Below are 12,752 nucleotides of genomic sequence, written 5' to 3' on the forward strand. Positions count from 1 at the left end.
GCACCTAATTACATGAAAACTTTTGTTTTTGTGCTTTGTCTTTTGCTTTATATTTCTTGATAACTGTCAGTTTTCACAATACTTAAACCTATTCTAATATGATGATGATAATAATAATAATAACTTTATTTTTATACCCTGCCTCCATCTCCCCGAGGGAACTCGGGGAGGCTTACAAGGGGCCAAGCCCGGGAAATTACAATAAACAGAATAAAACACATCAAAATCAAAGTACAATATTATACACATTAATATAGTTAAAAATTAAAATGGTGACCATAGTATAGTTAAACGTAATTTAGACACCAGAGTTAAAGTTATAAAGACGAGCTGGGCCAAAGTGCACAGAGTGAGTGTTGTAACCACAGAGGATGAGGTAGATGACTGAAGTGCTACAATAAATAAGAGACTTGGAATGGGATGGGCACTGGAACTATTTCCAACTGATTGACTAAAGTAATGTGCATCAGATAAAGTAATGGTCAGTGGTATGGGATCTATCATGAAGATGAAAAATTCATTCTTCAAAAGCATGTTGGAAAAGCCAGGTTTGTAAACTTTTCCTAAAAGCTAACAGAGTGAGAGCTTGCCTAATCTCCCTGGGGAGCGAGTTTCAGAGCCTGTGGGCCACCATGGAGAAGGCCCTCTCTCTCATCCCCACCAACCGTGCTTGTGACAGAGGTGGAAGCGAGAGGAGGGCCTCCCCCAATGAATGAAGAGATCGCGAATTGAAAAATATGATCTGTTTTTCAAAACATTGCAGTAAACTGTCTCAAACTCAGGAGAGATAGGATATATTCACATATAGTAATTTGGTTTGTGGATTCAGAATATGAATTTCTTGTCTGTAAATGTTAAAAAGATTCCCATAGATGCAATTTTAAGGAATATTTATTCCAGCTATTCAAGACTTTGTTTCTAGTGTATAGAAACACTAGATATTGTATAGATATTATGTTTTAAAAGCTGTGATGTTACTGTGTCTGCTCAAACATATTTTTCACAGGATGAAGAACTAGCTATTTGTAGTTCTTAGCTATAATAATACATTTTATTTATTACCTGTCTCTGTTGCTGGGCTAAAGATTGCATGTGCAGTCCTCCAACCCAAAATTAGTAGCATCTATTTTCCAATGCCAGTTTATTTGTTTGAAGGGTGAGGTCGCATCTCCTCCTTAAAGTGATCTCATTTGTCAGAAGATCATCTATCTAATTAACATTAGTTTTGGTAGGACAGTAGTGCACATTTCTTGGGACAGGTCTTCAGAAGTAATTACTTACCTCTTGTTTGCTTTGACTTTTTAAACTTTTTCATTCTAGAGCATTATTGACTGTTATATTCAGTTAAAAAGTCATCTTAAGCACTCACTTTGTCTTGTACTTTACTCTCTTAAATAAGTTTTATACAGACAATCTTCAAGTTACAAACACCCTCCTTACAAATGACTCATAGTTAAGAACGGGGGTGAGATAACAGGAAGTGAGATAAATCTATCCCTAGGAAGGAAAATTCACTCCTGAAAGAGTTACCAGGGGGAAAGTGTCTCTACTGAAGCTTTATCGCCAATCCTTGTTTCCACAACAAGCTATCTGTTGAGTCACTCTAAGGGGAAAGGCAGTGGGGGAATTACCATAGTTAAAAATAAGATTGGTGTTTTACTGAATCCATAAGCATGTAATTTTCTTGAAGTATTTGAACCTTGTTTTTGGTATAAATGAGTTTTTGTTCTGGGATTTGGGTGGGATGGGTTTTTACTTATGTTTGTTGTATGGCATTGAATGCTGATTTTGTTGTTCACTTTCGGGGAGATAGGACAGTATATAAATAAAGTTTTATTATTTATTATTGTTGAACCTCTGTTGGATTCAAGGCAGTACTAAATTATTTATTTAGAAAATATTTATCTTACCTTTCCCAGACTCAGAAGATGTATGTTCAATAAATAATGCATCATAATGTAAATGAGAAATTTCTGCTATGTGTACTCCAAAACTCTGCATATTAAGTACTTAAATATTTTGCTCTGCTCCGTTTTTCCTTCAGCTTATTGCTAGGTTGTTTGAAGCTGTTTTTGGCCAACTGCAAAGTGATATTCCTGCATTGCTGAATTCTTTGAACATGTCTAGCTTTATTGGAAATTAGACATGCCCTGGGAACTACAGAATAATTTTGAAATAAATGAAATATACCTTTCCCCAAATTGCTTTAAAACAGCTAACATCCACTAATTTATTTGTTTGTTATGATAAGCCTATGAACCCTGATTTATCGTCACCGAGATGTATACAGTTTATTCGGTTCTACTGAGCATCCCCTGAGTGACCAAACTAACCAGAAATCACGTAGTTGCTGCTGTTACATCTAAACTTGGACTCCTGCTCTGTTGCTCTGAACCAAGTCATGAGTCATATATCAGGAATGAGCGCAAATTCTGCTTCAGAATCCAGGCTTATAAGGGGTACAACCACCTATGAGTCTGGATTTGGACATCATAGTAAAGTTTTAATTTTTGATTTGTTCAACTGCTTATCTTGTGACCTGTAAAGACTAGTTTGCAGTTTGTTCACAAGGCACCATGGCCCTCCACAGTCCTGTCTCCCCATTCTGTACAATTGCAGCCATTACTTGAATTAGCTGCTCATGGTCCACTAAAGTGTAGTGCCACAGGATTGATGAGTAGGGGTCACAGTGGATGTTCATGCTTCTTGAGCATTAGGGAGAACTGGTGCTGATGTTATTTGCTAGGCTACGGCAGTGCAAATGGGTTTATCATTACTAAAGAATCCCCATGTTCTTACTGATGATCTTTGTTTTGAGAGGACCTGGGAACATTTTTAGCTGAGGAGTAGGACAGCAATGATTTAAACATATTCTGACACAAAGACATGGATGTTTGCTTATTTGTTCCGACATTGGCAAACTATGTAATGCATCTTAGAAGAAGGATGAAGATTCTTAGTCAGGGGGATAAGAAGAGAATATGACAATAAACTTAATTACAGAACAATAAAATAAAGAAACTCTTTCCTCAGCTGTCACTAATGACTGTTGGACTAGATTTGAGTAGATTCAGTGGATATTTCAGTCTGTTTAATGTGTTGTAAATGTGTGTGTTATCTCTCCAGTGTACACAAAAACATGTCTCGGGACGACCATTATTCTTCCACTCTTAAGGAAGTTTTGGTTCTGTGGAAGGGAGTAATGTATGGACTCTGTTGCTCTCCCTCAGGCAGTTGAAGTAAGAAGATGCTTCACATCTGCTTCTCACTTCTCCTTTCATTTGATGAAGAGCTTGAACCATCTACTATCATAGTCAGATCAAGGAAAGAATGAACTGTGTTGTTGCTTTTTTGCGTTTCCTTTTTTGGGGAGGGGTACATGGAAGTATGCGTATGTATGCAACCAATTCCCATTGAAAGATTCTTGAAGAAATAACAAATGCTCGTTATTTACTTGTAAGGAGGAAAGTATTAAACTACAAGCCTTCTTGATGGGGGAGCATAGTGCTCCCGTAGGATCCTACTTACTCCTCTAGATTTATTTCATAAGTAGTTTCTCAGTGCTGAATTAATATGTTGTGAGCTGATTGAGTAGATTTACAGCATTGGCTGTAGTGTAGAAAATAAAGTACTGATTTGAAGAATGGCAAATGCTTGCAGAGTATCTGCACTACATTGTTATAGTAGTTAGATGTCACTTTAACTATTGTAGCTCTACCCAATATAGAATAATTAATGGTTTGCTGAGACTCTTAAAATTTTACACTAGGGGGATCTAGTCCAATGATTCCCAAACTGTTCTCCTCCAGGTGCTTGTCGCTTTGACTACCAGCATCCCTGAACATTAGCCATGCAAGCTGAGATTTCTGGAAGTTAAAATCCTAAACATGTGAAGGGCCAAAGAGTGAGAACCCTGCAGTCTACTCTACTCTACTGAACTACAGTTCAGTGGGATACTCTGCAAAAAGGGAGCGGAGGAGTACATCATTCAGTAGAGTAGACAAGCACTAGCATGATATTTAGAAGGCTGATCAATAACATTAGGAAGTCACTTTTTAAAGTAGTGTCAAGGGATACCCAGTAATGATTTAGGCCCCACTATGGAACCACATGAATATATATTGACTGACCACCCAAAAGCACATACTGTATTCAGTAAGCAAAGTTGCCAAAATATTTGAATGAGCTTAATTATTGAAAGGAGTCTTTACTTTACAGGAGTCTGTAATGTTAAATTAGCCCACTAGATGGTGTGGAAACTATAGCTGGCAAACAGTTTGGTAGACAGAAATACCGTAATCATATTACAGAACTGGAGACTACAATGAAAAAAAGTGGAGAGATCAGTCTGTTAACACTGCTTGCTTGTTTTCCGTGTGTGTAGCTAATCAAATTATGAAGAGAATGGCTTGAAGTGGGTATATGACAATGTTTGTAAATGTACTTAATGCTGTCAAGTCTCTGTGTAGACTACAATCTCATTATTATTTTTATATAAAAATAACTATTACCACTTTCAGGAAAAATGTATCATGGAATAATTTTAGTATCTACTGTGTGCTACAGTGGAGCAAGGTATGCTATGCTATTTTTTACTACTGTATTACCAAATGAAGGGAATTTGGGCTTAGGAGAAGAAGAGAAGTCTATGTACAAGCCAGATTTCCCATCCAAAATAAATATTAATGGTTTTATAGATACAATTCAAATAGGAGTATCTAACTGGAAATTATCTGTTTCCATGGTAATTGCTAATATGGCTGGTAATGGTATTAAGAGTCAGTGAGGTGTAGTGCTATACCAGAGTTTGAATCCCCAGTGAGACATGGAAGTCCATTGTTGACTTTGGGGGAGTCACACACCCTCAGACCCGGAAAACACTGTTATAAGTTTCCCTTAGGTTACTAAAAGTTGAAAATAGCTTTAAGGCAAACAATAATGATTTTATAGTCTCGTTATTATCTCTTGCCTTTCTTCATTATTTGTAGGGCTGGTAATTCATTTCTGTTATATGAACATTGGTGTGGTGGAAGTCAGATATGGCTCTAGAGTTTACCATGTAAGGCAGAGTTTTGTTCTTCCCTGTATTTTACAGTGGTCTCTTAATGAGTACCCTATATGTATTAGTCTAAAAATGTAAGTTAAAAACTTAACTGAAAAAACCTGGGTTGACGTATCCATGGATCAATATGACTCTTGTGCCTTATCAAAAGGGAGCCACCCATTTTTCTGAGTAGAATGACAAAATGCAAGAACTCATTCCAGCCTAGGAGAACCCAAAAGCAGCACCAACCCCTTCTTCTCTTTCCTTTGTTGCACCACTTCTGGCCTTTTTGGATGCCTGGGTGGGGAAATGGCAGTGGCGTATAGGGGCAGCTGGCCCTCTGAGACAGCATTGGTACTTTCTGCTTTCAGCTGAATGACCCTCTACTGATCCACGGGTCATATAAAAATCCATACATTTTAGCCAATAAATCTTTCATTGACTTATACAATGATTGACTTCGATATGAGTATATATGGTACTATTCTTTGAGGGATTTGTGAGCACTCTTTTTCATTTTATGGGCAGCTTGCATTGATTCAGAAGAGCAAGAAGGGAAAATGGATTAAGAATCATATGTGAAACTTGTTTTGGTGCGCATTCCAAATGCTCTGCAGCTTTGTCTTGTTCAGTGTTTGAGTGAAATGTTTGGAATAAGAGCTCGGAAAGACAGAATGCACTTTCCTGAACAATAATTGGTTTCTAGGTGAATCACTAGTTTTTAGAGAGTGGAAGAAATGTAAATGACTTCCATTAATTTTGTTGGCAATACATCTCATTTGAGCAAATTAATTTTTTTCAGTTAGCAGGCTAGAAGAGAGGGAGGCAGAACTGAAGAAGGAATATAATGCTCTTCATTCAAGACATACAGAGGTAGGTAACTAAATCTTCTTTTGAGCTATGTTTTATATTTGATTTGTGCAGGCATTTATGGCTCAGAGACCTGATGTTAGAGATATCAAGAGGGTTTCTTCTCAATTTTGCCAGCATATTTCTTTGATTTTTTTGCAATGACCTTTTGAAATCTTGTTGGATCTAGTCTTGCAGGTATATTTTAAAATGCCTTTAATCGAAGTGAAATGTTACATCTGATTCAAATATGCATGTCAACAATATAATTGATAGGGTCTCATATATATTGAAATGATTGAATGTGGGGTAAAAAAGGACATATGTTCATAAAGTGTGCTTAATTCTTCTACTTATGCATGATCGCTTGGGGAAGGGAAACTACTGAAAATTTGCCTCAAGAAAACTTGTTTTTACATCAATTACAATGCTTTGTTCTTTTATGCACAGCTTACTGACAGTCATTTCAGTACTCCAAGTAGAATTGTTTAAAGCTTCTCAGAGAAGTATCTAGTAATGATATCTGGTATCATTTTTCTAGGCTGCTCTGACAGCTGATTACGGAATACAATCCAATATAGATTCTTTGTCTGTATTTCTATAGCATGAATGTTTTGTTAGTGCTCTGTTCTCTATTCTGTCACATGTTTTTAAGCATAGATCAAGTCAATTAAATACGGTCAGATTTGTGTGTACTGTGTAGGGGAAAAATTATGTTGGGGAATATTTTAAAAACAGTATTTTCATCAGAACTGCTACCGGTACTTAAGTCACAATTATTAGGAAATTCCTTAGCCATGTAAATATTGTGAACTATCAGACGCTTTCCTCCTCCACAATGTACCTTATAAGTACCTTATTTGTTGAATACCCAAACTGGCAAAGGACAAGAAAATACAGTTCTTGTAATGACAGAAGGATATAACCCATAGAAGTGCTGTCTTGGATAATTTTATTATGTCTCACAGGAAATGAACCATGCCAGTATTTTGATGACGAATCATATATTGATAAACATGTAACGTACATTCTTAATTGCAAAGGAATACCAAGAATTGTTTGCAGATATATATTTGTTTACCTTGATTAAGTATTGATTAGTGTTAGAGAATCGTAGGACTTCTGGTTTGAAATGGCAGTACTGTATACTGTAACTCCAGAAAAGAACTCTGCTTTGATGGGAACAGTGATTGCACCAATGGCAAGTTTATTACATGCAAAAAGTTTCTCCTTGGTATAGGAGCAATTGTTTCGTGTTCTACATTTTTCTTCCTTGGGGATTCAGGAACAGAAGGGGCAGAGATTGCCAACGTGCTTCACTGCATCAGTAGGCTGTCTAAAGGACAGGAGGAAAAGTGGTGAGGAAATCAATTTTCTGAAGTCAAGTATACATTTATGTTGCATATTAGGGAAACTTTCTGAATCTGATACTCTCCTGCAATATCACCTTTACCTATAATGAAAAATAAATTGCAAATAAATTGCCTTTTAATTAGAATTAGAGTTTTAAACTGCATTCTGAAAAGGCGACACAGTAAATATTAATAGCTACAAGACTGACTATATATCATAATAAGATATGAGGACACAATCAGTTTCCTTTGTTTATGTGATCAACTGAGAGCTGAAAGGCTAGACTTATAAATAGCAGCAATTTGAAGCAATTGGAAAAGAGTGACGTCTGGTGGTGAAACTGCAGAACTGCATCCAAGCTGGTTTTCCCTTTTTTCATGGATTTATTATACAAGGTATTTGTTGTTGTGGTGAGTACTATGACTCGATTAAAGGTCAAAACTACAGAGGCCAGAAGAGAATGGGTGAACATGATACCAAAAGCCACCAAAATAAATTAAAGACTTCTGTGTGAAATGCAATTGATTAAAGATCAGATGGCTCTGATATAAAGAGAGGCTTGAAGGCTGAATTCATGTGTGACTTTACATGAAAACTAAAAGAAGTGAAACAAATGTGGACACAATTAACCTTGGAGATGAATAAAGAAGTGTAGTGTCTAGAGGCAAAAGCAGAAAAATTGTGAGAAACTACAGGGAGACTGGAAAGAACATGACCATGGCTTAGATGTTTTTCCTTTAGTGAAGACGAGAGAAAGAGAATTGTGTGTTTGCGCCAGAGGGCTCTCTGTGTAACCTAATGAGAACATTCATGAAAAGAGTATCAATGTAATTGCAACTCTTCTGGAGAAATAAACTGAAGAACTGGAACCAGATATGTCTGCCATGGGTAGTGAGTAAGTGTAGCCTATCAAGAGATATCATTGTTCATTTTGTAAGGAAGCAGATGTTGGATCAAGATCCAATACACTATAATGAAAAGACTATGAAGGCTAAAGAGAAGGTGGAAGTGCTGATGACAGTCATTCCAACTGGAATTTTAAGAAAGCAGAAGAACTACATTTTTTTAACTAACTGAGGGCAAGCAGATTTCATTCAGATAGGAGAACATAGAAGCAATAATAGCATACATTGATCACAGTGCAGAAAGCAGAAGACTTTGAGGAAAGAGAGTGGGGGAAATCAGAGGAAGAGGAAATGAAGATCCAGATAACACTCGGTTGAGGAAAAGAAAATGAGAACAGAGGCAGAGGAATTTTAATATGGACCGATGGTTATAGACTCAGATGAAACACTAGCCTAATGGCTGATTTGAGATGCATCACATGGTATATAAGAACAATGAATGTTTTGCAGAAGAGGAAAAAATACTCCATCATCATCTGAATAAAATTCATTTTGATTTAATTTACATATAAGGAACCCACATTATCCAAAATCTGGCAATGAGTATATATGCTATATCTATTTACATTATTTCTGTTCCATTTAGTACGGACACATAATAAATCTAAATTTTGTAATTGTTGCTGTTCAAAGCACAGAACAAATTATGGGGAAAAAGTACACATGACAATGTTTGCAATTACAATAATCCCTCAATAATAATAATAATAATAATAATAATAATAATAATAATAATAATAATAATAAAAATAAATGAACAGTCACAGAAGCGGCAGAAATATACAATGCCAGAAAACGGCAGTTATGAAATGCTATTACAAATCTGAACCCCAAAAGCATGGCTACCAAAAAAGGATGCATCAGCTATGGAAACAAGAGTACCCTGACTCACAGATAACAGAACCCCGACTGGCTGATCAACGAAGATTCATAATCAGAAACAAAGTGTTCAGTGAAGTTGAACTTGAAGAAATCCAGAAAATCTGTAAAGCAAATTACCATCAGACCACAGCGCAGACAGCAGCAGAGACTCCAGCAACACTTGGAATGGTGGAACAGATTGAACCAGAAGAAAGTGTGGCGCTTTTGCAAGAATTTGAAGAACCAGCACTTGAAACACCTGTTGAACCACCAGGAACCTTGACAGCAAGACAACAAGAGCTCAAGGACAAGATCATGGCTCATGCTGCACCAAATGCAATGAGAAAACTGCTCCCAACTCTAAAAACAGTGCCCAAGAGACACCTGCCACCTCTCATGAAAGATGTGAATACAGTACTCTCCACTGTCCAAATAACATCAATTGAACAAACAAACCAGTATGCCTACAGTGCAGCAGTGATAGTAACAGAAGAGCTTGGGCTCCTACAACCAAGGCAGCCCCAAAGAAAATCAACTGGAAAACCAAAGTGGAAGGTCAGGCTAGAGTTGAAAATCAAGAAACTTAGATCAGATGCAAGTAACCTGAAAAATATGAAAGCGAAGAAACTGAAGAATGACAAAATCAAGCAATACCTGATCAGAAAGTACTGACTGAACACCAGAAAAATTGAAGAAGCTTTGGAGATCGCGAAAGAACAAATTACAGCAACAGCCAGAAAAATGGAAAGATATGAAGCCAGAATCATCCAGTACAGACAAAATCAACTGTTTCAATTAGACCAGAGATGGTTCTACCAGAGTCTGAACCAAACAACAGACACAGTAACCATAAAGCCAGAGAAAACTGCAACAACAAAGTTCTGTAAAGAGCTTTGGGAAAATAATAAGAACTACAACAAAAACGCTGGGTGGATTAAAGGAGTTTGAAGGAAAATTCTCACAGAACAAAATGGAACAGATGGAAATAACAACTGAAATGATCAGCAAACGAGTGCAAAAAGTCAAACACTGGACAGCGCCTGGTAGTGATCAACTTCATGGATTTTGGCTCAAACATCTGATTAGTTTATATGGAAAAATGGCCCAACAATTCAATGAGATGCTGCAGAAAGGAAGTATCAGTGAATGGCTAACAACTGGAAGAACATACCTGATACAAAAGGATCCAGCATAAGGAGCAGCACCAGGAAACTACAGGCCAATAACGTTTAATGTTTAAACTACTGACTGGCATCATAGCTGACAGAATTCAAGACTATGTTGAAGAAAAAAACATCTTGCCAGATGAACAGAAAGGCAACAAACGGAAAATCAGAGGCACAAAAGACCAATTATTGATTGACAAAATGATTCTGGAGAACTGTAAAAGCCGAAAAGCTAATCTTCACATGACGTGGATTGACTACAAAAAGGTCTTTGACTCACTCCCACACAGCTGGATCATCAAGTGCCCGGGCGCCATCGGGATTTCTAAAAATGTTGGCACCTTTATTGAAAACATGATGGAGCACTGGAAAACTGAACTGTTTGTTCGAAATGAAAGCTATGGACCTGTCAACATCAGAAGAGGAGGAGACTCATTGTCCCCTCTGCTTTTCATTATTGCCATGATCCCTCTGTCAACAGTCTTACAAAAAACCAACCTCGGCTATCAAACATCTAAAAAATCTCACAAAATTTCGCATCTGATGTACATGGATGACCTGAAGCTATATGGGAAAACGCAAACTGAAATCCAGTCTCTGACTAACACTGTCCGAATTTTTAGCGCTCATATCAGCATGGAGTTTAGTTTGGACAAATGTTCAACAGTGGTATTGAAGAAGGGAAAAATATTGAAAGTGAGGGCATAAATATGCCTAATGGCCAAACAATAAAGTGTCACCAGCCAGAGGCCTATAAATATCTGGGCATATTACAGCCGGACAACATCAAGCATGAACATGTGAAAATTGTGGTCAGCAAAGAATACACACAAAGGGTCAGAAAAATTCTCAGAAATCTCCCAGAAATAAAGAACTGGTGGGATCACAAACCTGTAAATGTATTGGAAAATGAGCACGCAAAGATACTGTGGGACTTCCGAATCCAGACTGACAAAGGTCTGAGACACAACACACCAGACATCACAGTTGTGGAAAGGAAAAAGGTTTGGATCATTGATGTTGCCATCCCAGGTGATAGTCTCATTGACGAAAAACAACAGGAAAAACTCAGCCGCTATCAGGACCTCAAGATTGAACTGCAAAGACTATGGCAGAAACCAGTGCAGGTGGTCCCGGTGGTGATGGGCACACTGGGTGCCATGCCAAAAGATTTCAGCTGGCATTTGGAAACAATAGACATTGACAAAATTACGATCTGCCAACTGCAAAAGGCCACCCTACTGGGATCTGCGCGCATCATCTGAAAATACATCACACAGTCCTAGACACTTGGGAAGTGTTCGACTTGTGATTTTGTTAAAGGAAATCCAACATATCTATCTTGTTTGCTATGTCATACTTATATAATAATAATAATACATTTTATTTGCCAAATGCCTCTCCTCACAGCTTGAGGCAGGGCACGACACATTTAAAACATATCATCATAAAATGCATCCAGTAATATGCATCTATTAAAATACATTTCTATAAAGCATAAATATTTAAATACATTGAACAAAGACTAAAATGCAATAGTCATAGAATACATGTTTAAAATTCACAAGTTAAATCTGACTGGGTAAGCCTGCTGGAAGAGATTGGCCTTTAGTTGTGTTTTAAATTCGGACAGTTCATTTAGTTGTCAAATCTCTTCCGGCAGGTCATTCCGCAGTCATAGAGCAGCTGATGAAAAGGTAATAGAATCATAATATCATAGAGTTGGAAGAGACCACATGGGCCATCCAGTCCAACCGCCTGACATGCAGGGAAAATACAATTAAAGGTCCTTTTGGTGATGATTGCCAGTTGGGTTCTTGTTGGCTGCCGTAGCACCCCCCCCCCCCCCCCAACCTCAGAGGATTGTATTGGAGAAGGCGATCCTGCAGTGGTTAGGGGTACAGAAGTCTTGTGAAAAGTGATTTTTTAACTATTTTATTTAACCTGAAAGAACATCTCTCTATGTCTTCCAGTATAACTCAGTTATCAGAGATTTTTGGAATCTTAATGACTTCTACGTGTTCATTAATGGCAGCATAATGAGCCGCTTAGAGCACATAAGGTGTGAAAGCAAATTGGATGAAAAACAAAGATGGTGGGCAGCACTACTTTTGAGCCCCTTTTACGCCTTCAGAAATCTGAATCCTAATAAAAGGCTTGTTTACTCTGAGACAGCTGGATTTGTGTAGCTAATCCTGAAATGAAATATAGGTCCTGGCATGCTGTTATCCCTTATGGCTGTGCTATAGCTGAAGTCATTTTGAAGCTATGTAGATAATAGTGTTCTATTATATAAGGCGTTGAACATTAAGTGCATGTAACAGAAAGCATTTTGGCATAGTAAAACAAATACATTTAAAAGCTATGACTTAATCAGAAGTGCCTGCTGGGGTTTGTTTCCAGGATCTTAGATGGACACCCAAATCCATAGATGTACAGATCCCATTATAGAAAACGTATAATGGTGCTGGAGAGATCTTGAGGATCTGCAAAATGGTAGGAGGCTACAGAAGGGGTATGCCTGCACATCTATACGTATAGTGTTTGGTGAATTGCAAAGTCAAGGTTTGCTTT

At 37.5% G+C, this 12,752-nt stretch overlaps 1 protein-coding gene across 7 annotated transcripts in view; it reads left to right on the forward strand.

Moving 5' to 3' along the window:
• The window catches only part of spag9 (sperm associated antigen 9), a 105,302-nt gene that overhangs the window by 14,251 nt on the left and 78,299 nt on the right, over positions 1-12,752 (forward strand). For all 7 annotated transcript variants that reach the window (XM_062970538.1, XM_062970541.1, XM_062970539.1 and 4 more), the window contains exon 3: positions 5,847-5,917. In XM_062970538.1, coding sequence (XP_062826608.1) covers positions 5,847-5,917 — 71 coding nt within the window. The remainder of the gene's footprint in view (positions 1-5,846; positions 5,918-12,752) is intronic.

Source organism: Anolis carolinensis, chromosome 2 (genome assembly GCF_035594765.1).
Source record: "Anolis carolinensis isolate JA03-04 chromosome 2, rAnoCar3.1.pri, whole genome shotgun sequence".
In the NCBI taxonomy this organism is placed as follows: domain Eukaryota; kingdom Metazoa; phylum Chordata; class Lepidosauria; order Squamata; family Dactyloidae; genus Anolis; species Anolis carolinensis.